Below are 27,284 nucleotides of genomic sequence, written 5' to 3' on the forward strand. Positions count from 1 at the left end.
AATGAGAAACGAGCAATTTTTCTAATCCTTCATTTGCACACATATTCACCAATCACCCAGAGCCTGTCCACCATCTACAAGGCACAAGTCAGGACTGTGATGGAATACTCCCCACTTGCCTGGATGGGTGCAGCTCCAACAACACTCAAGAAGCTCAACACCATCCAGGACGAAACAGCCCACTTGATTGGCACCACATCCACAAACATTCAATCCCTCCACCACCAACGCTCAGTAGTAGCAGTGTGTACCATCTACAAGATGCACTGCAGAAATTCACCAAAGATCCTTAGACAGCACCTTCCAATCCCACGACCACTTCCATCTCGAAGGACAAGGGCAGCAGATACATGGGAACACCACCACCCGCAAGTTCCCCTCCAAGCCATTCACCATCCTGACTTGGAAATATATCGCCGTTCCTTCGCAGTCACTGGGTCAAAATCCTGGAATTCCCTCCCTAACGGCATTGTGGGTCAACCCACAGCACATGGACTGCAGCGATTCAAGAAGGCAGCTCACCACCACCTTCTCAAGGGCAACTAGGGATGGGCAATAAATGCTGGCCAGCCAGCGACTCCCATATCCCACAAATGAATTTTTAAAAATCATAGCATAGCCTTTTTCCCTTTCTCGTCCAATAGAAAACTGGCTCCTGCCAATCCATTATTTGCATAATATGTCCCCATATCTTGCAATTTGGTAATTGTCATGGTAACTTATTCTTTGTTTTTATCCTGTTGTCCTAGCCTTGGAATGCGGTGTTTATGGAACAAGGTTTTTTAGATTTAGTCGCTTACCTTAAGTAAGCGTTGGCCTTGCCAACGACATTACTGAAGGCCTCACTGAGGGCCTTGTTTGGCTAATAATCATTTTCCAATACTTGACGGATTTTTTTGACAATTATGGAACTTTAATTTTCACAATTGTTTGCAACCTAATGTCTGCAGCCCGCCATAGTGCCATGGGTGTCTCTCTTAAAGAGTTATCAATGGATGAAATGGAAGAGCACCCCCACCCCCACCACCACAGTCCCAAATACATGGGCACAGTCAGGTGCACATGACCACCAAGCCCTCGGATTATCCAATCGGAATGGAAATATCCACGCACGTACAAACTATCAGCAGCTCCTGGTTGATGGTGGTTAGTGACAGACCTTTCCCAAGGATGCCGAAGGGAACGGGGGAACATCCGGGGTAATTCCAGAGTTGAGAGGAGAGAGGGTATAATCCACTGCCGAAACGTGGTCATGTAACACAAACTTGCCACCCATCCTCATGTCAAAATTGAATTTTTGAGACCAATTTATTCAGGCCAAAAATCCATGAGCGTCGACTTTTCCACGGGGAATGTTTTTGAGGGGCTGATACGCAGCTTGATTTGGGCACGAGTGAAGTCTATAAAAGACAGTGGTATTGGAATAGCAACAATGCAAAAGAATTCCTATTAATCATCAAACGTTTATTTACTGTCTAACATTTATTAATTAGATGCAAGTAGGCTTACATTCACACTGTAATGAAGTTACTGTGAAAATTCCCCTATTCGCCACATTCTGGCACCTGTTCGGATCGATGCACCTAACCAGCACGTCTTTCAGACTGTGGGAGGAAACCGGAGCACCCGGAGGAAACCCACGCAGACACGGAGAGAACATGCAAACTCCACGCAGATTCTAACCCGGGTCCGTGGCGCAGTGAGGTAGCAGTGCTAACCACTGTGCCAACATGCCGCCCACATTAGAAACTATGGCCGGGATTCTCCAACCTTGTCCGTGGCTAGGATTCTCCAGTCCTGCTGCTGGTGAATGGAGATTTGGCTGAGCACCAAATTCACCATTCTCACCGGCTCCAAATTTCGGTGGCACAGTGGCAGCACTGCTGCCTCACAGCGCCAGGGACCCATGTTCGATTCCAGCCTAGGGTTATTGTGCGGAATCCACACATTCTCCCCGTGTCTGCGTGGGTTTCCTCCGGGTGCTCCGGTTTCCTCCCACAGTCTGAAAGATGTGCAGGTTAGGTGCTAAATTCTCCCTCAGTGTACCTGAACAGGCGCCGGAATGTGGCGACTAGGGGATTTTCACAGTAACTTCATTGCAGTGTTAATGTAAGCCTACTTGTGACACTAATAAATAAACTTTAAACTTTAAGAATGGTACAGGAATACTTAACAAGAATTGAAGAAATAAACTTGGCTTTTTGATGAAAGGGTTTATTGTTTTGTGCTGAGCTGTGACTGATGTTAAATGGCATCTTTCTGTTGCAGAGGAACCCTGTCCAGATTTGACATCGTATTGCACCTTGGATTGTCCCCATGGTTTCCTGACAGATTTGGATGAGTGCAGAGTCTGTGAGTGTCGACCACAGCCACACAAATGCCGAAAGCTTTCCTGCAATAAGCATTGTCCCTATGGTTACACGTAAGTACGGCAGATCAACACCGAGCAACAATGCGTCATATTGGCCTTTCTCATGCGTCCGTTCGTAACCAGGTTACTGGACATGTGCAGTCAAACCCTTTTCATCGAGTTCATCACTTTGTAACTCTTTAAATAAAGTTTTCTTTTTAAGTTTATTTATTAGTGTCACAAGTAGGCTTACATTAACACTGCAATGAAGTTACTGTGAAAATCCCCTAGTTGCCACACTCCGGCGCCTGTTTGGATACACTGAGGGGGAATTTAGCATGGCCAATGCACCTAACCCGCACGTCTTTCGGACTGTGGAAGGAAACTGGAGCACCCGGAGGAAACCCACGCAGACATGGGGAGAACGTGCAGACTCCACACAGACAGTGACCAAGGCCGGAATCGAACCCGGGTCCCTGGTGCTGTGAAGCAGCAGTGCTAACCACTGTGCCACCATGCCAGGTAGTGAGAATTACCATGTTGCTAAAAACCACCTCAATTCAAGTAATTGCAATTGTTGCACAGTGCGCTCATTTATATTGAGTAAATAAAAGGAAACACAAATTTTCTCCTGATTTTCCCATTGATCATTGAATTGATTTGCTGCCTCACAGCACCAGGGACCCGGGTTCGATTCTCGGCTTGGGTCACTGTGTGGAGTCTGCACGTTCTCCCCGTGTCTACGTGGGTTTCCTCCGGGTGCTCTGGTTTCCTCCCACAGAGAGGTGCTGGTTAGGTGCATTGGCCATGCTAAATTCTCCCTCAGTGTACCCGAACAGGCGCCGAAGTGTGGCAACTGGGGGATTTTCGCAGTAACTTCATTGCAGTGTTAACGTAAACCTATTTGTGACACTAATAACTAAACTTTCAATTTCAATTTGACTTATTATTGTCACATGTACTGGTATACAGCGAAAAGTATTGTTTCTTGCGTGCTATACAGAGGAAACACAACATACCGTTCATGGAGTACATAGGGGCGAAGGAAAGGAGAGGGTGCAGAATAAAGCGCTGCAGTTACAGATAGGGTGTAGGGAAAGATCAACTTAATGTGCGAGAGGTCCATTCAAAAGTCTGGTGGGGCAGCAGGGAAGAAGCTGTTCTTGAGTCGGTCCTGTTGATGGCAGATCTAAATTATTTACAAGTATTTCTTCCAACCTTCTACACACATCATTCACCTCCATGTAATACGAGTTGTCAACTGTCCTGGATTATCCAAGAAATAAGGATTGGTTGCCAGGGCACTGCTGTGAGAAATCTGGCAGAAAAATCATTCAGACATTTAAAACATTTTTTTTTCTCATTCATTTTCTCGGCATGGATTAATTTGTGAAACTGTGGTGAACCATCGTTGGTTCACCACTGGGGTTGTTATTGTATTACTGTTGGGCTAGGGTGTTGTTGTTATGGGGGTTGTACTATGTTGTTGGGATAGGGTGTTTACCTGTCCTGGGTGTTATCATGGCACACTCCAGTGGGGTCCCGCCTCCGGTGGCAGGGTATAAGACCCCCTGCTCCGGCAGGACCCCTTCAGTCTGAACGGGTGAATTTGTGTTAGTAGTTTCATTGTTAATGTATTAAAGCCTTCAGTTCTAAAGCCTTGTTTCCGGGTGCTCATTGAGGTGCATCAATTTAATACATTAACTGAGAATATGGAACAGATCCTAAAACCGGATCGTCTGACACTGGACCCACGTGCGGTCGGTGCAGCTAACACGTTCGAACATTGGTGGAAGTGCTTCGAGGACTACCTGGCAGCCTCGGTAGCTATCACTACAGACAGTGATAGACTCCAGGTCCTCCACGCAAGGGTAAGCGACACGATTTACCTAGCCATTCGTGCAGCTTCCACTTACCAGGGTGCCGTCGAGCTCCTAAAGAATAGGTACATTACGCCACCCAACGAGATTCACGCTCGTTATCTCCTCGCTACACGACGTCGGCAGTCGGGCGAGACCATAGAAGACTACGCCAATGAACTCCTGCAGCTTGCCAGGGGTTGTGACTGTAAGGACGTCTCCGCCGAGCAGTACATGCAAGACCTCGCCCGAGACGCGTTCGTAGCAGGGGTAGGGTCCTCGTACATCAGACTTAAATTATTAGAAAAGGGGAAACTCAACTTGACCCAGGCAATGGGGATGGCCGTGAGGTTGGAGGCGGCGTCGAAGAGCTTGGCGCTGTACCCCGAGGACCACGTGCAGTCAACGTGGTTGGAGCAAGCTCTGCTCCCTCCTCGCCCCGCGAACCCGCGCTCCCAGATCGATTCGACGACGGCGGTAGCTCCAGGGGGCCAGCGATGCTATTTTTGCGGTGGGGCCAAGCATCCACGGCAGCAGTGTCCGGCAAGAACGGCAATCTGCAGCCAGTGCGGTAAAAAAGGCCACTACGGCAAAGTCTGCAGGTCCAAACCTAAAAACGGCAGTGCAGCTTGTAACCCTCCAGAACGGAGACCATCTCTTTCGGCGCTGCAGTACCCACGAGGTCCGACCACGTGCGATCTCAGGACGGCGCCATCGTGGCAGACAGAGGAGGAGGAAGACCACCAGGAGTCGCTGCGCTTGGAGCCCTCGGCCACATGCGATTCATGGGGGCGGCCATCATGGTCCACGACGACTAGGAGCGACCAGCAGGGGTCCTCAGCATCCACATCGGCAGCATGCAGCAGCGACCAGCAGGGGTCCTCAGCATCCACATCGGCAGCATGCAGTGACACCCAGGGGCCAACGGTGGCGTCGATCTCTCTGGATCAGACCAGGCATTACAGACTGGAACATTCCATGATGGAGGTAAAGGTTAGTGGCAGAACTGTAAATTGTCTGTTTGACAGTGGGAGCACCGAAAGTTTCATACACCCTGAAACTGCTAAAAGGTGTGGACTCCGGGTTCTCCCTGCCAAACAGACAATTTCCATGGCATCACAGTCCCGGTCTGTACCGATCCAAGGACAATGTATGGTAACTCTTGAGGTACAGGGCACAGTTTACGAGCAATACAGGCTCCTTGTGCTACCTCACCTTTGCGCGCCAATTCTCCTCGGACTAAACTTTATGGCCCACATGAGGAGTGTGATCCTACAGTACGGTGGGCCACTCCCTTCACTGGCAGTAGGGAACCAGCCGCAGCCTCCAAATTGCCCAAAGCGCCCCGCGTGCAATCTATCCACCCTGAAGATCACGACACCATCCCTTTTTAAAAATCTGGTACCTGGCTGCAAGCCCATCGCTACTAAAAGTAGGCGTTACAGCGCTGAGGACCGGATCTTTATTAGATCTGAGGTTCAGCGGCTCCTCAAGGAAGGGATCATACAGGCCAGTGCTAGTCCGTGGAGAGCGCAGGTCGTGGTAGTCAAAAGCGGGAACAAACCTCGGATGGTCATCGACTATAGTCAGACCATTAATAGATACACGCAGCTGGATGCGTATCCTCTCCCGCGCATTTCTGATATGGTCAATCAGATTGCGCAGTACCGAGTGTTTTCTACCATAGACCTTAAGTCCGCCTACCATCAACTCCCCATCCGCCCAGAGGACCGACAATATACGGCTTTTGAGGCGGATGGTCGTCTATACCAATTCCTCAGGGTTCCATTTGGTGTCACCAATGGGGTCTCGGTCTTCCAGCGTGCTATGGACCGAATGGTGGACCAGAACGGGTTGCGGGCTACCTTCCCGTACCTGGATAACGTCACCATCTGCGGCCATGACCAGCAGGACCACGACACGAATCTCCAACACTTTCTACGCACTGCATCTCGCCTGAATCTGACCTATAACAGGGAGAAGTGCGTATTCCGTACGCATAGGTTAGCCATCCTCGGATACGTGGTGGAAAACGGGGTCATTGGCCCTGATCCAGACCGTATGCGCCCACTCACTGAACTTCCCTTGCCCGCTAGCACGAAAGCACTGAGGAGATGCCTCGGGTTCTTTTCGTATTATGCACAGTGGGTCCCCAACTACGCGGACAAAGCTCGTCCGCTCATTAAGTCCACGACCTTCCCACTTACGCCGGAGGCCCAATTGGCCTTCAAGGTTTTGAAAAGCGACATCTCGAAAGCCACGATGCACGCGGTGGATGAATCCATCCCTTTCCAGGTGGAGAGTGATGCATCGGACTTCGCCCTAGCCGCCACACTAAACCAGGCAGGCAGGCCCGTCGCGTTTTTTTCCCGCACCCTTCAAGGCCCAGAGATTCGACACTCAGCGGTGGAAAAGGAGGCTCAGGCCATTGTGGAGGCAGTCAGACACTGGCGCCATTACCTGGCAGGTAAGCGGTTCACCCTGATCACGGATCAACGATCCGTGGCGTTTATGTTCAGTAACACGCAGAGGGGCAAGATCAAGAACGATAAGATCTTGCGGTGGAGAATTGAGCTCTCCACCTATAATTACGATATTATGTATCGTCCAGGGAAGCTCAATGAGCCCTCGGATGCCCTCTCGCGCGGAACATGCGCCATCATGCAGGAGGACCGCTTGAAGGCTCTCCACAATGATCTGTGTCATCCTGGAGTCACCAGACTCTACCACTTCATAAAAGCCCGCAACCTACCCTACTCGGTGGAGGAGGTCAGGTCAGTTACTAGAAGTTGTCGGATTTGCGCAGAATGCAAACCACACTTTTATCGACCAGACCGGGCACATTTGGTCAAGGCCACTCGCCCTTTTGAGAGGCTGAGTGTAGATTTTAAGGGCCCCCTTCCCTCAACGGATCGGAATGTCTATTTTCTTAACATAATAGACGAATTTTCCCGGTTTCCGTTTGTTTTCCCCTGTGCGGACACGTCGACTGCCACCGTCATCAAGGCATTCAGTGAGCTTTTTACCCTGTTCGGGTACCCCTGCTATATTCATAGCGACAGGGGCTCGTCGTTCATGAGCAACGACTTGAGGCAATTCCTGCTCTCATTCGGGATTGCCTCTAGTAGAACCACGAGCTACAACCCTAGGGGTAACGGACAGGTGGAAAGGGAGAATGCTACAGTCTGGAAGGCTGTCCTACTGGCACTGAAATCCAAGGGCCTTCCAGTCTCCCGGTGGCAGGAGGTCCTTCCAACTGCGCTCCATTCTATCCGCTCCCTCCTGTGTACGGCAACCAATGCTACTCCCCACGAGAGGATGTTCTCATTCCCTCGGAAGTCGTCCTCGGGGACCTCATTGCCAGCCTGGTTGACGTACCCAGGACCCGCCTTCTGCGGCGCCATGTGAGGGCTCGCAAGTCCGACCCCTTGGTCGAACCGGTCCAACTCCTCCACGCCAACCCTCAGTATGCCTATGTGGCATATCCTGACGGGTGAGAGGACACTGTCTCCATTAGAGACCTGGCGCCCGCAGGGGACGTAGCAACTCCTGTCGCTCCTATTCCCCCAGTCACAGATCCACTACTCCTCATTACTTCCCCAGACGTGGCGCGGTCAGCACCGGGACCAGTGCATAACACTTTTACTCCCATGTACAGCTTGCCTGAGACTCGGAGATCGGCGCCACCATCATCACCACCACCACCACTACCAAACGTCCCAGGATCCCCTACACCATCGCCTCATCAGGGCCGGCCGGCCCGGGAGTCTTTGAGGGGACAGCCAGATGTTGTTTTGAGAGAGCCACCGCAAGCACCTGCTCCGGTTTCGCAACCGGTGTTGAGAAGATCGCAGCGTCGGTGTGGTCCTCCAGACCGTCTGGACTTGTGAATCCTGTTATTTTTTTTGTCATTGTCTGTTTTCATCCACCCCGCCACCTTTGGTTCCTAAAGGAGGGGTGAATGTGGTGAACCATCGTTGGTTCACCACTGGGGTTGTTATTGTATTACTGTTGGGCTAGGGTGTTGTTGTTATGGGGGTTGTACTATGTTGTTGGGATAGGGTGTTTACCTGTCCTGGGTGTTATCATGGCACACTCCAGTGGGGTCCCGCCTCCGGTGGCAGGGTATAAGACCCCCTGCTCCGGCAGGACCCCTTCAGTCTGAACGGGTGAATTTGTGTTAGTAGTTTCATTGTTAATGTATTAAAGCCTTCAGTTCTAAAGCCTTGTTTCCGGGTGCTCATTGAGGTGCATCAGAAACCTCCCAATAAGTAGACCGAATCAGAGTTGTGAAGAAAGCCCAGTCCATCACACAAACCAGCCTCCCATCCATTGACTCCGTCTACACTTCGCACTGCCTCGGAAAAGTAGCCAGCACGATCAAGGACCCCATGCAGCCCGAGACATTCTCTCTTCCACCTTCCTCCGTTGGGAAAATGATACAAAAGCCTGAGGACACGTACCAACCGACTCAAGAACAGCTTCTTCCCTGCTGCCATCAGACTTTTGAATGGACCTACCTTATATTAAGCTGATCTTTCTCTACACCATAATTCTGACTGTAACATTACATTCTGCTCTCTCTCCTTTCCTTCTCCCCTATGTACTCTATGAATAGTATGCTTTGTCTGTCTAGCACGCAAGAAACAATACTTTTCACTGTATCCCAACACATAGAGTCATAGAGGTTTACAGCATGGAAACAGGCCCTTCGGCCCAACTTGTCCAAGCCGCCCCATTTTTTTAACCACTAAGCCAGTCCCAATTGCCCGCGCTTGGCCCATATCTCTCTATACCCATCTTACACTCATAACTGTGTAAATGCTTTTTGAAAGACAAAATTGTATCTGGCTCTACTACTGTTTCTGGCAGCTCGTTCCGGACACTCACCACCCTCTGTGTGAACAAACTTCCCCTCTGGACATGTGACAATAATTAATCAAATCAAAAAAATAGCCCGCCACCAGCCTTTTAACCGCTTGTTGAATTTCCCAGATGAGCAGACACACAGATATTCACCAGTTGTTTATGGGGCAAAGGCAGGAGAATGGGGATGAGAATCATATCAGCCATGATTGAATGGCGGAGCAGACTCGATGGGCCGAATGGCCTAATTCTGCTCCTATGTCTTATGGTCTTAAACCATTGATTGGCGCCCAGCCAAATCTCCGTTCACTGCAGCGGGATGGGAAAATCCCATCGGCATGAACGGTGGTAACATTCCGGACTAAAATGTCGAATGTGAAGTGTTTTCCGTATAGCTGGACCGTGGAAATTTCCGGAATGAGGCCAGTCTCGTTCAACACGTGCTAATATTTTTTTTTTTGATGACTTTCAGGAAAAACAAGCACGGTTGTGAGATGTGCCGCTGTGTAAAGTGCCCACCATTCACCTGTGACAAATACTGCCCAGTGGGATATGAACAAAATAAGAAAGGCTGCTCAGTGTGTCACTGCAAAGGTACCAGACCGTTAACTCATTACAGGAAATACTTTGCCAAAGTTTGGAAACAATTTATAATGTCAGGGGTGTCAGTGCTCCATCGGATTTTAGCGTTGTTATTTGCACTGGGGTAAGGAGCATTGGACAAAAATATCCAGAACGTTTGCACAAATGTTACATCTGCCAAAAGTATACTTATGGAAATGTCTGCTGTTTAATGCATATCATGGTCAGTAACCTCATTAAAAAGCAAAGGCAGGAAATTCTCGTTTTTATAATTGGCGTTCAAAGTTTTCGGCAAAATATACTTTCAGTGCAAGATGTTTCTTGCCCTTTTTTTTTGTGGCTAATTCAGTTGGTTCCTGCCCACCCCAGTTTGTAGGAAGATGTACCAGCTCTTTATGAAGTCAATGCATGCATCTTACAGAGATGCCAATTCATAGAATCCCTACAGTGCAGAAGGAGGCCATTCGGCCCTTTGAGTCTGCCCCGACTCTCCGACAAAGCATCCCACTCAGGCCCTCTCCCGTAACCCCGTGTATTTAACCCGCTGACCTCCTTCTAGCTACACATCTTGGGAGACTCGGTGGGGGGGAGGGGGGGAATTTAGCATGACCAATCCACCTAACCCGCACATCTTTGGACTGTGGGAGGAAACCGGAGCACTCGGAGGAAACCCACGCAGACATGGGGAGGACATGCAGACTCCGCACAGACGGTCACCTAAGGCCGAAATCGAAGCCGGGTCTCTGGCGTCGTGAGGCAGCAGTGCTAACCAATTCATTGTCTTTCATGGCAAGAGTCTGCATTTCTTTCACCTCTGACCGTGTGTGGAGAAGCTTGGAGAGAATTTGGACCTCCGACTTTGAAGTTTAACTTGGGAGTGTCTGCATTAATGATATGTCAAGTTGTATTGTTATAAAACGGAGGTGGATCCCCCCTCTCTGAGAATTAACACCTAACCACTCAAAGCGGAGTACCTCGCCTCATAATCTGTGAGAATGTGTGAGAAATAGTACAATCTGCTCTTCAGCAACTTTTATTGGTTAAATCAAAATAACTACCTGAAGCTTTCTCTGTAAAGTCAACAAGTAACACCTTATTTATCGAACTAACAGTGAACATATTAACTAAACTATTAACAAACTGAATAAAACACTATTCTCATGGAATACTATTTAGATGATCCTACTTATTAACAAAAAAAATCAAATTTTTAGTCACTCTCTAAAGTACAACCAGGTTTGTCGCCTTCCGGAATATTCTGTCTTCTTTCTTCTTTGCTATCTTCACCATCGAGATGAGGCTTTCTTTTAAGACATAAATGAGCTATGGCAGAGGCAGTAGCTGTCTCTCTCAAACTGTGAACTGTGGCAGGTACTCTTCAGTTTGTGCCAATGCCCCCCCATCTCTTATACCCCTGATGACATACCATCATCCCCACAATAGGATTGGTTCTCAAGTTACCAAAACATAAAATTTAAATCTAATAGGCTGCTGTTATCCAAGTGCCTAATTTAACTTGATTGGCTAAAATTCAAATCAGCCTGTTGTCTTGGCAACACTGCTGTTTGGCCTTTGATACAATGTTTCAGTCTGTGTACTGCATATGCATCTGCATCTTTTTTGTTAACATTTTTTTAACACAGAAATAACACCACATTTTAAAGGGACCGTGTAATATTTTCATCTCTTTTGCAATTTTTTAATAACTTTATAAACATCAGCTTCACAACAGTATCTTTTGTACCACGGAGGAGTTTCAAGTGGCACTAATGAAAGCTGCAGTGCATTACCGTCACAGCCTCTTGGGACCACATAGGAAACTGTTCAAAAGTTTATTTATTAGTTACAAGTAAGGCTTTGATTTTAATTTGATTTATTATTGTCACATGTGTTAACATACAGTGAAAAGTATTGTTTCTTGCGCACTATACAGACAAAGCATACCGTTCATAGAGAAGGAAACGAGAGAGGGTAGAATGTAGTCATAGCTAGGGTGTAGAGAAAGATCAACTTAATGCAATAGTGTTAATATGTTAACACTGCAATGAAGTTACTGTGAAATTCCCCCAGTTGTCACAATCCGACGCCTGTTCGGGTACACTGAGGGAGAATTTAGCACGGCCAATGCACCCTAACCAGCACATCTTTCAGGATGTGGGAGGAAACCAGAGCACCCGGAGGAAAACCCACGCAGTCTCCACACAGACAGTGACCCAAACTGGGAATCGAACCCGGGTCCCTGACGCTGTGAAGCAGCAGTGTTAACCACTCTGCTACCGTGCCGCCTGTATTATACAAGTGGGGTTTCCCCTGGAGAGGAAAGACAGAATTAAATCACAGACTTGGGTCAGCCATGATCTCATTGAATGGCTTCCTCCTGTTCCTATGTCCCAATGACTCCCAACACCCCGGGGCTGTCCTGTGAAGATCTCACAATTGAATGCAGCCTCTGAACTATCTGTGAATGATTCATCTGGAGCACACGCTGGTTAACATTCTTTACCGACTTTCAGTCAGGCAAAGACGAGCCAGGAATTTTGGTTACACACTGTGTGAAGATGAAATAAAAATATCACGTGTCTCCTGGACGGATAATTAACTTTTTAAACGTCCTCCTCGCATATCCATCTCCTTTACACATTCTTTATTATAATAATGATGTGGAGATGCCGGTGTTGGACTGGGGTGGGCACAGTAAGAAGCCCCACCAGGTTAAAGTCCAACAGGTTTATTTGGAATCACGAGCTTTCGGAGCGCTGCTCCTTCTATCAGGTGAGTGAGAATATCAATGACTAGAAATCAGACAGGAAAAAAAGGGAGAGTGACAGAGAAGAGAGAACAGAAAGGAAAGCTGGAAGCAATAGGACAAGGAAATTGTACTCGATGGAGTTTAGAAGGATGAGGGGGAATCTCATTGAAACTTACAGAATATGGAAAGGCCTGGATAGGGTGTACATGGGGAAGATTTTTCCGTTAGTAGGATCTGAGGGCACAGCCTCAGAATAAAGGGAACCGAGATGAGGAGGAATTTCTTCAGCCAGAGGGTGGTGAATCTGTGGAATTCATTGTCACAGAAGGCTGTGGAGGCCGGGTCATTGAGTATATTTAAGACCGAGATAGATAGGTTCTTGATTGGCAAGGGGATCAAAGATTACGGAGAAAAGGCAGGGGAAAGAGGTTGAGAAACTTATCAGCCGTGATTGAATAATGGAGCAGACCCGACGGGCCGAATGGCCTAATTCTGCTCCTTTATCATATGGAAATTTCCAGAAAGCAAGAAGGATGATACAATATGACAAGCTGCATACGTGACAGCCCGTATTGAGGTTTCCTTCACTTGAGCAAGCTGTCAAAGGGAAGAGGCTCCTTTTGCCTGGTCTAGTCCCGACAAGGACAAACTCACATCACTCGCACTCACCCAGCACCAGATATTAAATAAAACATACAGTATGTTTTGACCAAGATGGGGCCTGAACATCATTAGATTCCCAAGAGCTGTATTAGGTCCTTTGAAGAGGTGTTACCATATGTTGTCGTGCAAGAAGGGATAGCCTAAAATCACCGCTTGCTTTGGCGTTTTACTGGTATTGGGTGAGGAATGGGAGAAGCCATCGATTGATAAAATGCGACTGTAGTTTCTCTCTCCAGTTCCTCCGCAGCAGATTGTATAGTGGTTATTCTCTCATTGCACTCTTGCCAGTGCAGAGTACGAAAGCTAGAAAAGAAATGGTTGGCAGCAAGCCTGCTTTAATGATGGTGGGATGCCTATTCAAATTTGGCATGATGCCCGGCAGCACGCAGACTGTAGCATCGACGTGATGCCAGAACCTTGGCACGTGCCTGTGGTCTGGCTGGCAAGTTGCCTCAAATAAAAGTGGCACGATGCCTGTCTGAGTTCACAATGACCAGATCTGCTTAGATCTACCAAGGGGGACTTGTCTGAATGTGGGGAAAGAATAAGCTCTGCACCTGGGATAGATCCGAACAAAATACACTTATTTGAACTCTGACAACAGGTTCTATTGTAGAAAAGGTTTGTTTATTGGCAGGAATGTTTGAAAAGTTCTCCAAGGAAAGGTGCCTGTTATTTCCATCAATACGCACTGCATTTGATTAGAATTAAAAGATCCAGAACACATTAACATAAAGGAAAGGTGCTGAACTGAACTGGGCAGACCTATTATTCTGTTCAGATTCAAGTTACGGGCGGCACAGTGGTTAGCACTGCTGTCTCACAGCTCCAGGGACCCGAGTTTGATTCTCAGCTTGGGTGACTGTGTGGAGTTTGCATGTTCCTCCTGTGTCTGCCTGGGTTTCCTCCGGGTGCTCGGGTTTCCTCCCACAGTCCAAAGGCATGCAAATTAGGTGGATTGGCCATGCTAAATTGCCCCTTAGTGTCAAAAGATGTGCAGGTTGGGTGGATTGGCCGTGCTAAATTGTCCCTCAGTGTTCCAAGATGTGTATGTTAGGGGGATTAGCTGGGTAAATACATGGGAATACATGGGATCTGTAGGATGCTCTGTAGGAGATTCGGTGCAGACCCAATGGGTCAAATGGCCTCCTTGTGCACTGCAGCGATGCTATGCAAAATCAACTGTAGCCAAAGGATGGCTTAACCTTACTCATCCTAATTGTTTCAGCGCTATTTTGCAAAATGAACTGTAGCATATATAGACATATTGCAGTATAGTCTTAATGTGAAGGTGCATAATTTGAATGATCTATTCTATACACCCTTTATATTCTCTCCTTTCTTCAAGAAAAGGCAAATTTATATTAGCAGAGGTAGACAAAATACTCAAAGCCTTATTCTAGAAAATCTGCTCTCCTACAGAAAATGCTGGTTGCGATTACTTGTCATTTTAAAGTTACCTGTGTGTAATTATACCTTTTCGAGAGAACCTCTCACAGTTATCGCGGAAGATATCTGTAATAAGATGGCTTTTTTAAACAGTCTGTTATTGAGTTGTTCAAATGCACGACAACAATGTACAAGAGCAGAACCAACAAGCAATCAGAAATGAAATAAATGTTGATTACGCTGACTTTCTTTCCGTCTCTGTGTCTGTGTGTTTGTCTTTGCTTTTCTGTGCTCCGTCTGGCAAGGTCAGACGAGTGTCTCGTGCTGCTTGTTGTAGAACAAGTTTAACTCTAATTAAATATCCATCTGAACGTAAACCAATAATGTGCTTGATTCGTAATAGGACGCAGTTGGAGCTATGGATCATAATAAAGTGACCCGAGCAGTAGCTCTGATATTACAAGATATGGGATTATACCATCATCTCTTTCCCAGTTACCCATTTCACTATTATAAGAAGTTTCCGTCTGCCTTCTAACAATTCTTCTAGGTAACAGAATAAAGTTACCTATTTCGCACTTTGCAGTATGTTAGGACTGTTGTTTTAAAGTGTAACTTGATATTTTTAAGTTATTTTTCGCTCTTTTAAGTTCATCTCCTCAATCCCTCCACCTCCGCACACAGGCACGGTGGCACAGTGGTTAGCACTGCTGCCTCGCAGCGTCAGGGACCCAGGTTCGATTCCCGGCTTGGGTCCTGTCTGTGTGGAGTCTGCATGTTAATCCCGTGTCTGCGTGGGTTTCCTCCGGGTGCTCCGGTTTCCTCCCACACTCCAAAGATGTGCGGGTTAAGTGGATTGGCCATGCTAAATTGATCCTAATTGTCAGGGGGAACTGGCTAGGGTAAATACATGGGGTTATGGGGATGGGGTCTAGTTGGGATTGTGGTCAGTGCAGACTTGATGGGCTGAATGGCCTCTTTTTGCACTGTAGGATTCTATGATTCTATTGCTGATGAAGGAAGCATCCTGATCCCAGAGTTGTGATCATCCACCTTGTAATGGGCAGGAGTCACTCAGGCTGCCACATTAGGGCAGCACGGTGGCACAGTGGTTAGCACTGCTGCCTCATAGCGCCAGGGGCCCGGGTTCAATTCCGGCCTCGGGTCATTGTATGGAGTCTGCACTTTCTCCCCATGTCTGCGTGGGTTTCCTCCGGGTGCTCCGGTTTCCTTCCACACTCCAAAGATGTGCGGGTTAGGTTGATTGGCCATGCTAATTGCCCCTTAGTGTCCGGGGGATTAGCAGGGTAAATATTGGGTTACAGGTGGGATTGTTGTCGGTGCAGACTCGATGGGCCAAATGGCCTCCTCTTGCACTGTGGGGATTCTATGATTGCTGCTGGACTTCAGAAAGAGTTGCCTGCTATCCCTATCCCACACTCCAAAGATGTGTAGGTCAGGTGGATTGGCCATACTAAGTTGCCCCTTTGTGTCAGGGGGACGAGCAGGGTAAGAAGGTGGGGCTACGGGATAGGGCCTGGGTGGGATGTTGGCGGTGCAGACCCGATGGGCCAAATGGCCTCCTTCTATGATTCTGTCTTATTTTCCTCATCTTCAGACCCAAAAGGTGCCCCTACTTTCTTAAACACATTTTAACTCACGTGGCATGCATGGTGGCACAGTGGTTAGCACTGCTGCCTTGCAGCATCAGGGACCCGGGTTCTGTCTGTGTGGAGTTTGTACGTTCTCCCCGGGTCTGCGTGGGTTTCCTCCGGGTGCTCCGGTTTCCTCCCACAGCCCAAAGATGTGCAGGTTAGGCGGATTGGCCATGCTAAATTGCCTCTTATTGTCCTAAGATGTGTAAGTTAGGGGAACTAGTGGGGTTACAGGGATAGGGCCTGGGTGGGATGCTCTGTTGGAGAGTCGGTGCAGATTCGATGGACCGAATGGCCTCCTTCTGCACTGTAGGGATTCAATGATTTGTGTCAGGAAATCATAACTGCCCCAAAATCACCGATTCCAATCTCACCCTCGTGCTTTTTAAAATAGTACAATGGCAACATGGGAGGTCTTGTGGTGTAGTGGATAGCATCTCTGTGACTGAGCCAAAAGCTCTAGGGCCGAATCCCAACCCAGGACTTAATGAACAAGGAAGGTGCATTCATAATGCGGCCAGAACAGGTTGCATTTCTGAAATTGGAGCTTATTGGTCGAATAAAGTAGTTGTTTTCTGCATCAAGTTATGGCTATAAGTGGGTCTACTTGGTACCAGGTGAGGAAATCAAGAACTCTAATCTCTCATGCTAATCTCCGATCAAAGGACAAAGAACTGGAACAGGCCCTTCGGTCCTCCAAGTCTGTGCTGATCACATTGTCCGATCTAGACCAATTGCTTGTATCACTCTATCCCCCGTCTGTTCATGTATTGATCCAGATAAGTCTTAAATGTGGCTAATGTAACTGCCTCAACCACCTCACTTGGCAGTGCATTCCAGGCCCCCACCACCCTCTGTGTAAAAAAACCTGCCCCGCACAACTCCACTTAACCTTTCCCCCCTTACCTTGAACTTGTGCCCCCTTGTATTGTGACAGGCTTTGATCTTTGGGTCCTCGCTGTCCACGGGGAGGGTGCCAGAGGACTGGAGAATGGCGAATGTTGTTCCTCTGTTTAAGAAAGGGAATAGAAATGACCCTGGTAATTATAGACCGGTTAGTCTTACTTCGGTGGTTGGTAAATTGATGGAAAAGGTCCTTAGAGATGGGATTTACGACCATTTAGAAAGATGCGGATTAATCCGGGTTAGTCAGCGCGGATTAATCCGGGTTAGTCAGCACGGATTTGTGAAGGGCAAGTCGTGCCTCACAAATTTGATAAAATTTTTTGAGGAGGTAACTAGGTGTGTTGATGAAGGTAGAGCAGTTGATGTCATATACATGGATTTTAGTAAGGCGTTTGATAAGGTCCCCCATGGTCGGCTTATGATGAAAGTGAGGAGGTGTGGGATAGAGGGAAAGTTGGCCGATTGGATAGGTAACTGGCTGTCTGATCGAAGACAGAGGGTGGTGGTCGATGGAAAATTTTCGGATTGGAGGCAGGTTGCTAGCGGAATGCCGCAGGGATCAGTGCTTGGTCCTCTGCTCTTTGTGATTTTTATTAATGACTTAGAGGAGGGGGCTGAAGGGTGGATCAGTAAATTTGCTGATGACACCAAGATTGGTGGAGTAGTGGATGAGGTGGAGGGCTGTTGTAGGCTGCAAAGAGACATAGAAAGGATGCAAAGCTGGGCTGAAAAATGGCAAATGGAGTTTAACCCTGATAAATGTGAGGTGATTCATTTTGGTAGGACTAATTTAAATGTGGATTACAGGGTCAAAGGTAGGGTTCTGAAGACTGTGGAGGAACAGAGAGATCTTGGGGTTCATATCCACAGATCTCTAAAGGTTGCCACTCAAGTGGATAGAGCTGTGAAGAAGGCCTATAGTGTGTTAGCTTTTATTAACAGGGGGTTGGAGTTTAAGAGCCGTGGGGTTATGCTGCAACTGTACAGGACCTTGGTGAGACCACATTTGGAATATTGTGTGCAGTTCTGGTCACCTCACTATAAGAAGGATGTGGAAGCGCTGGAAAGAGTGCAGAGGAGATTTACCAGGATGCTGCCTGGTTTGGAGGGTAGGTCTTATGAGGAAAGGTTGAGGGAGCTAGGGCTTTTCTCTCTGGAGTGGAGGAGGCTGAGGGGAGACTTAATCGAGGTTTATAAAATGATGAAGGGGATAGATAGAGTGAACGTTCAAAGACTATTTCCTCGGGTGGATGGAGCTATTACAAGGGGGCATAACTATAGGGTTCGTGGTGGGAGATACAGGAAGGATATCAGAGGTAGGTTCTTTACGCAGAGAGTGGTTGGGGTGTGGAATGGACTGCCTGCAGTGATAGTGGAGTCAGACACTTTAGGAACATTTAAGCGGTTATTGGATAGGCACATGGAGCACACCAGGATGATAGGGAGTGGGATAGCTTGATCTTGGTTTCAGATAAAGCTCGGCACAACATCGTGGGCCGAAGGGCCTGTTCTGTGCTGTACTGTTCTATGTTCTAGGTATTGATAAAGTAGAGTGATGCTTTAGATTCTCACTAAAGAAAAATGACCTGATTTAAGTTCAAGTCAACCCTGGTGAATTTTGTGTTGAGTGTGATTTTAAAAAAATCTTTGCTCACATTGCTGCGCTTGGTTACTTTTGCAGAGACTGATGTTCAGCTTAGCACAACGGCTCCTCCGCCTCCAACCAGTTTCTGCCTCACTGCGACAGGGCGGCGCTTCAAGGAAGGACAAGGCTGGCATGACGGCTGCCGGGACTGTTATTGTTACGGAGGAAGAGAAATGTGTGTGCTAATTACGTGCCCAGTTCCAAACTGTCTCAGCCCCCTGGTCAGACCTGGGCATTGCTGCCCCACCTGTCAAGGTGAGTTCCAGCTTCATCAGACTTGCAATGAACATCCCAGTGAGTACGCCGTGGCCTGTCAAAGATTTAAGGTGAAGAGCACACTATTTTTAGGTTGAAGTGAGGTTGGGTAGCACAGTGGTTAGCACTGCTGCCTCACAGCACCAGGGACCTGGGTTCGATTCCTGGCTTGGGTGACTGTCTGTGTGGAGTTTGCACATTCTCCCCATGTCTGCGTGGGTTTCCGCCGGGTGCTCCGGTTTGCTCCAAACATGTACTGGTTAGGCGGATTGGCCATGCTAAATTGTCCCTTAGTGTCAGGGGGACTAGCTAGGCTAAATGTATGGGATTATGGGGGATAGGACCTGGATGGGATTGTGGTCGGTGCAGACTTGATGGGCCGAATGGCCTCCTACTGCTCTCTAGGATTCAATTCTATGAAATCATTAAATCATGGGGAGGCGATGGCTTAGTGGTATTATCGCTAGACTATTAATATAGACTATTAACCCAGAAACTCAGCTAATGTTCTGGGACCCGGGTTCGAATCCCACCACGGCAGATGGTGGAATTTGAATTTAATTTAAAAATCTGGTATTAAGAATCTACTGATGACCATGAAACCCATTGTCAATTGTCAGAAAAACCCATCTGGTTCACTATTGTCCTTTCGGGAAGGAAATCTGCCGTCCTTACCCAGTCTGGCCTACATGTAACTCCAGAGCCACAGCAATGTGGTTGACTCTCAACTGCCCTCGGACAACTAGGGATAGACAATAAATGCCGGCCAGCCAGCGACACCCATGTCCCTTGAATCAATAAAAAAGAATTACAGGGCAAAGCTACTGGAACAAGAAATGTACCTTTATAAGCATATAAATCAGTGAATCGCTCTCCTTTCACAACACATTGGAACCTCCAACAGCTTCTTCCAAATCCGTGAACTCTACCACCTTGAAGGACAAGGGAATAGGAATACCACCATCTGCAAGTTCCCCTCCAAGCCACTCACCATCCTGACTTGAAACTATATTGCCAATACTTCACTGTCATTGCGTCAAAATCCTGGAAGTCCCTCCCTAAGAGCACTGTGGGTGGACCTATACCACATGGTCTGCAACGGGTCAAGAAGGCGGCTCACCACCACCCTCATAGAATCATAGAATCCCTGCAGTGCAGAAGGAGGCCATTCAGCCCATCAAACCTGCACTGACCACAATCCCACCCAAGCCCTTTCTACCTCCTCAAGGGCAATTAGAGGTGGGCATTAAATGCTGGCCAAGACGGCATCGCCCACACCCCATGAAAGAATTTTTTTAAATTTTGTTTCCTCAATCCACTTATCTTCCTGTCCATGCTGCAATATCCTCTATCTGTGTCTATTGTGTGTCATCCTCTTTAACCTCTTTGGAACTGTGATTAGAAGCACTTCCTCTGTGGCACCTCCTTTTTGCGATTACATTCTGACCTGTTGCAATATAACCAGCACATCTACAAACGGCTTATCTCCTGTGACGGCACAGTCACCTGTGTAATGCCTCAATCTTCGATCCATAGCTGCTTTTATTTCCCATTTTCAGGCACCTCATTGTTATTAAGCTTAGGGAGAATCTTCCTCTTTTCTTACAAATTACCCAACACGAGGTGATTGGTATCTCCACTGTCATCACCTTGATATTTACCGTGTGTTCCTCATCAATTGCATCTGTACGCTAAAGCCCCCTTGGCTCAAGATAACCATTCTCATTGACAATCGCCGTGTGATCTTTGTATCTTCCCTTTTGGACCTTCCTCCTGTCTTGTGGCTCACACCCTCTGATCACCCAATTCAGCCTATGTCCAGTATCTGCTCTCAGCTCACTGTATTCATCTAGGTAGCCCTTGACTCTGTAGTGATTTCCTTTTGATCTGATTTATTCTTGCCACATGCATTGGGATACAGTGAAAAGTATTGTTTCTTGCACGCTCGGCAGACAAAACATACCGTTGTTATGGTTCAGGTCAGAAACTCCAAAGTGTTTTATGGAGCCCACCTGGATCATAAGTTTTGCCTCTTGAATTGGGCTAGAGTGAGCATGAGATGTTTCACTTCAGGTATGATTCAAATGACCCACTAGGGAGCTTTTATCAAACAAAGTTTATTTAAGAATATAGTTAACATGTATAGTGAGAAAATTAGCAAGAACTTTTATCAATTACAAACAAGAAAACAGAACAACCACTGTAATGTACAACTCTTAATGAATATCTCTAATGTGTTCCAATCAAACCAATCCTGTAGACAAAAGACCCTTTTCACAGGTTTAACACAGCAAAGACTAATGTTCACGTGATACTGGACTTGAGTCCTTAGGATGAAGTCTGCAGTTCTCTGGATAGATTCAGAGCGGCTTGAAGTCAGCACAGCTTCCCAAACCGGGGAGATTCTCTGGTCAAGCTATTTCTACTCCAGGAAGGCTTTCAGCCAAACAGCAGAATTTCCCAAAACCAGGGACAGAGAGATTGCTTTCAGTCTGATGTCCACTCCCTTCTAAAAACTAAAACTCAAAACTGCAGCTCCAAACTGAAAGTGAAAAAAAACTCCTATCACCTGACCTGCCGGCCAGTTTTTCTCCTTACAGTGCAGTCAGAAACATCCCAGTAAAAAGAAACAAACCCCCGTTTAAGCAGCAATAAAAGGATATCTTCAGTCAAACCCCTGCCATAATCACATCAGCTAAAGCTGTGAGCTGAGAAACACTGACTGTGAGAGTTGCAGAGATCATGATTTAAAAAAACATCTCTTAAAGGTACACTAACGTCACACCGTGCATAGAGTAGGGGAGAAGGAAAGGGTGCAGAATGTCGTGTTAGTTATAGCCAGGGTGTAGAGATAGATCCGCTTAATATCCTCACGCCACTTTTCCTTGGTACATCTTTTCCCATCGCGGGAACCATCCTTAAATCCTACCTCCTTCACCAGGCCTTCAATTAGCTTTGCTGATCCTTTTCCAACTCGCCCGGATGTCCAACTGCCCCTTGGTGAAATGTCTTGCAACGTGAAAAAAATAAGTTGCATTTATATCACAACGTCTTGACATCCTAAAGTACTTTTCAACCAATGACGTGCATTTGAAGCAAAGTTACTGCTGTGATGTGGAAAAGCTGGCATCCAATAAGCTTCCTCCAATAGCAACATAGCCTACAGTGCATAAGAGGCCATTCGGCCCATCATGTCTGCACTGACACTCTGACACAGTATCTCACCCAGGACCTCTTCCCCCGCCCTATCCCCACAACCCCACACATTTACCATGGATAATCCGTCTAGCCTACGCATCTTGGGACACTAAGGGGCAATTTAGCATGACCAATCTACCTAACCTACACATCTTTGGACTGTGGGAGGAAACCGGAACACCCGGAGAAAACCCACGCAGGCATGGGGAGAACGTGCAGACTCCGCACAGACAGTGACCCAAGCCAAGAATCGAACCCGGGTCCCTGGCACTGTGAGGCAGCAGTGCTAACCACTGTGCCACAAATTAGTCAGATAATGGTTTAATTTGAGAGATAAATATAGGTCTGGACACAGAAGAGAATGCCGCTGATTTTTTTTAAAAAATAGTGCAATATGGTTTTCTGCATAACTTGAAGGAACTGAACAAGCCTTGGTTTAATATCCCGTCTGAAAGACGGTGGGAGGAATTTTACGGGCCCCCTCTCCAGCAGGGATTTTCCGATCTCGCCAAAATTGAAGGACTTTTGAATGGCTCACTGCATTTTCTGGTGACGGTGGTAAAATTCCACCCCATGACCCTGACAGTCCCCCACTACTACACCGAAATGTGGGCCTAGATTTTGGACTCAACTCTTGAGTGGAGCTTGAAACCACAGCCTTCTGACGGAGGGGGGTGGTGGGAGGGGGCACGAGTGCTACCAAAGCTACCTTCATTAAGGGTAATAGGCAGATGTGAGTCGTCGAGGTTGTGTGCGATACATTCTCCGCCATGAAACTACTTTCCTTGTTTCCACAGATGAGGTGGGCAGTGGACAGCCTGATACGGTTGACCTCACTGTATGTCAAGCTCCGGGAGGAGAATACTATTTGGAGGGTGAGACTTGGAATCTTGACATTTGCACTCAATGCACGTGCCACAGCGGGCGTGTGCTCTGCGACACCGAAGTGTGCCCACCGCTCCTGTGCCAAGCACCGATCAAAGAATCGGGGGCTTGCTGTCTAACATGTCCAGGTAGGTGACTGGGTAGACAAACTACTTTAGGATATAAATATTGTCTTTACGATGGGAAATCTTATTGGAAAATTATGAAATAATTATGGAAGGGAATATTTTTGCATTAATCCCTGTAATACATGCATTTTTTTATTGGTACATTTAAATCGCTTCACTATTTACATTTTGATGAACTATTTTAACCACGGAATCCAAGACAAAGCAGTCCGCTTGATTGGCACCACATCTACAAACATTCAATCCCTCCACCACCGACGCTCGTAGCAGCAGTGTGTACTATCTACAAGGTGCAGCAATTCACCGAAGATCCTTAGACAGCACCTTCCAAACCACTTCCATCTAGAAGGACAAGGGCAGCAGATACATGGGAACACCACCACCTGCAAGTTCCCTTCCAAGCCACTCACCACCCTGACTTGGAAATATATCGCCGTTCCTTCGCAGTCATTGTGTCAAAATCCTGGAATTCCCTCCCTAACGGCATTGTGGGTCAACCCACAGCACATGGACTGCAGCGATTCAAGAAGGCAGCTCACCACCACCTTCTCAAGGGCAACTAGGGATGGGCAAAAAATGCTGGCCAGCCAGTGACACCCATGTCCCACGAATGAATTTTAAAAAATCCAGACAGGGAGAAAGTGCTCTGTGTCATTCTACATAAACATGTAGCACTAGTTTGAGCTTTTAATTGTAAAACACACTAACCTGTGGAATGAAACTGTCACTAAGAGTGATCTATTTGGAATGCCATCTGTAACCATTTTGCTGCAAGTAAGCTCATTTGAGATTACATGAAAGGGTCCTCCTGATTACAGTGATGCTGCTTTTTTTAAAAATCTAATAATCGGAACGAGTTTGTTGCTTTCATGAAAATGGGTGAGCCTCTTTGGAAATGCATAGCAGCTGTTACTGCAAATCAAAGTGCATTGTTGTTACTTCAGAAGCTTCCTGTGAATTGCCATTGTTAGTGAAATTATCCCGAGCTATTTTATTCTTTGCAGTGCTTTGGAACATTTCTTCTTGTATTTTAGATGCATTCATCTTTCTGGCCTAGCGTATTTGGAATGTGGAGACAGGACTAGGCCATTTAGCCCATCCAGCCTGGGACAACCTGGTGGCACAGTGGTTAGCACTGCTGCCTCACAGTGCCAAGGATCCAGGTTCGATTCCCTCAGGTCACTGTCTGTGTGGATTCTGCATGTTCTCCCCGTGTCTGCGTGGGTTTCCTCCGGGTGCTCCGGTCTCCTTCCACGGTCTGAAAAATGTGTAGGTTAGATGGATTGGCCATGCTAAATTGCCCCTTAGTGTCACGATTACAGGGATAGAGCCCGGGTAAAATGCTATGTCAAATTCGATGGGCTGAATGGCCTCCTTCTGCACTGTAGGAATTCTATGATTGTACAGGTTCAATTGATATTTCCACAGACCTTCAGAAAGCATTCTACTACTGAGCAAATAATTACTTGATATTAGCATTATGTGAGCTTCTTGTAAGTTTAAAGGTATTTATTAGTGTCACAAGTAGGCTTACATTAACACTGCAATGAAGTTACTGTGAAAATCTCCTAGTCGCCACACTCTGGTGCCCGTTTGGGTACACTGAGGGAGAATTCAGCACGGCCAATGCACCTAACCAGCACGTCTTTGGACTATGGGAGGAAACCGGAACACCTGGAGGAAACCCACGCAGACACGGGGATAACGTGCAAAGTCTGCACAGTGACCCAAGCCAGGAATCGAACCCAGGTCCCTGGCGCTGTGAGGCAGCAGTGCTAACTACTGTGCCACCGTGCCACCCACTTGTACGTCCTGTGTCTGATTATTTGGTGCAGCCTTACTAGTAGATATAAATGTCCGTGTTTTCTGGGTGAATATGCTCTCAGTGCACCAATCCTAACAATGTATGTTTCTTAATATTTCCATGACAGAAGATCAGTTGAAAGCCCTATTGCCAACCAATAGCAGTGAGTCTGGATACTGCATGTCCAGCGATGGGGATATCCTGTTAGTCGGAGAGTCGTGGAAACCCAATGCCTGCACGAGCTGTATTTGTGGAGATGGTGCCATTCAGTGCTTCTCTCAAACCTGTTCAGCTGCTTTATGCAGGCTACCAGTTCTACGGAAAGGGCAGTGTTGTCCGTACTGCTTGGGTGAGTGAATAAATCATTTCCATGTGAAGCTGCCTCACAGATCAGAAAGTTGCTTTTTTTTGCAGATTTGACAAACAAGGTTCATCGATCTGGGTAATAGAGAAGATATTTATCCACTAACAAACATGGCCATTGCTGATCAGTGTAGCGCAGTCATGTGTTTGTCCTTTAACCAAAGTTTCACTTCCAGGTCGGATGTGCAGAGTCCTGACATTTCCCAGTTCCACAATGGGCGACACGGTGGCACAGTGGTTAACGCTGCTGCCTCACAGAGCCAGGGACCCGGGTTCAATTCTGGCTTGGGTCACTGTCTGTGTGGAGTTGACATTTCTACCCTGGGGAAAAGACTCATTCTATCCACGCCTCTCACCATTTTATTTCACCATCAGGTCGCCCCCCTCATCCTCTGACGTTCAAGTGAAAACAAACCAAGTTTGTCCAATCTCTCCTCGTAGCTAATACACTCCAGACCAGGCAACATCCTGGTAAACCTTTTCTGTACCTGCTCCAAAGCCTCCACATCCTTCTGGAAGTGTGGCGACCAGAACTGTACTGAAGCTGCAGCAGTGTGCGCTTATTTAGTGATATTACTGAGAATGAATTTAAAATATCGATTTAAAGGATTTAGAAATACTTACTCCCCAGAGGGCCACAGTTTCTCTCGCCATATTGAAGGAGACGTGTTTTTGGTATTAAATGTATTTGCCTCAGTGACCTGAATACTGCTGTTTAATTTTTGTCCACTTCACAGTCAAAATTGGACTTGAGAAATTTGGCAGTGAGTATATTATCATCTTCAACCTGTCTCTGGAGGGACTGATTATGGAGAAAGATTGACTAGGTTAGGATTGTTTTCGCTGGAGTTCAGACGAATGAGGAGGGATCTCATGGAGACTTATAAAATTCTAACACGATTAGACAGGGTAGATGCAGGGAGGATGTTCCCGATGGTGGGGGAGTCCAGAACCAGGGGTCACAGTCTGAGGATTCGGGGTAATCCATTTAGGACAGAGGTGAGGAGACATTTCTTCACCCAAAGAGTGGTGGGCCTGTGGAATTCATTACCACAGGAAGTCGTTGATGCCAAAACATTACATTGAAGAGGCGACTGGATATAGCACTTGGGGCGAACGGGATCAAAGGTTATGGGGAGAAAGCAGGATTAGGCTATTGAGTTGGACGATCAGCCATGATCGTGATGAATGGGGGAGCAGGCTCGAAGGGCCGAATGGCCTCCTCCTGCTCCTATCTTCTATGTTTCTAGGCTTCTTCATTTGAAGCAATGTGCCAACATATAAATGATTAATCTGGAGGACAGTTTAGATCCCTAGTAGGAAATTGATTTGACAGCCGGAATCCAGATGGACAATTAGGTATTTCTCAGCAACTTGCTGAGAGATTATTCCGGCTCTTGAGCCGTGGTATTTGGGACTGTATTGATTGTCAGTAACAAGTTCACACAGAACAGTCTGGAACTTGCGGATTCTAGGCGGTATTTTCCCTCTCTCTGTATGGATGGGCCGGTTCATTTATTTTCAACCTTTCCTTGTCTCAAGATGTGCCGACGGTCTTGCCGCCCACAACAGAGGCTGCCGATGTTTCACTGGAGAGCTCGACGGGATTCGGAGGCAAAGGGATACTCACAACAACTGCTCAACCGAACCTGCCGTCGTTCACAGGTAACGGGAAAGCTGCTTGTTGCACTGGTATAGAAACGGTTTACATTTTAGGGCAGCACAGTGGTTAGCACTGCTGTCTCAGAGCGCCAGGGACCCAGGTTCGATTCTGGCCTCGGGTGACTGTGCGAAGTTTGCACATTCTTCCCATGTCTGTGTGGGTTTCCTCCAGATGCTCTGCTTTCCTCCCACAGTCCAAAGATGTGCGGGTTAAGTGGATTGGCCATGCTAAATTGTCCCTTAGTGTCCAAAGACGTGCTGGTTAGGTGGATTGGCCATGCTAAATTGCCCCTTGCTGTCCAAAGATGTGCAGGTTAAGTGGATT

At 47.2% G+C, this 27,284-nt stretch overlaps 1 protein-coding gene across 1 annotated transcript in view; it reads left to right on the plus strand.

Moving 5' to 3' along the window:
• Window positions 1-27,284, plus strand: part of LOC144506947 (cysteine-rich motor neuron 1 protein-like) — a 240,546-nt gene that overhangs the window by 201,078 nt on the left and 12,184 nt on the right. The window contains exons 7-12 of the mRNA XM_078233359.1: window positions 2,269-2,422; window positions 9,548-9,669; window positions 18,701-18,919; window positions 22,915-23,130; window positions 25,062-25,283; window positions 26,840-26,962. Of these exons, the coding sequence (XP_078089485.1) occupies window positions 2,269-2,422; window positions 9,548-9,669; window positions 18,701-18,919; window positions 22,915-23,130; window positions 25,062-25,283; window positions 26,840-26,962 (1,056 nt within the window). The remainder of the gene's footprint in view (window positions 1-2,268; window positions 2,423-9,547; window positions 9,670-18,700; window positions 18,920-22,914; window positions 23,131-25,061; window positions 25,284-26,839; window positions 26,963-27,284) is intronic.

Source organism: Mustelus asterias, chromosome 18 (assembly GCF_964213995.1).
Source record: "Mustelus asterias chromosome 18, sMusAst1.hap1.1, whole genome shotgun sequence".
In the NCBI taxonomy this organism is placed as follows: domain Eukaryota; kingdom Metazoa; phylum Chordata; class Chondrichthyes; order Carcharhiniformes; family Triakidae; genus Mustelus; species Mustelus asterias.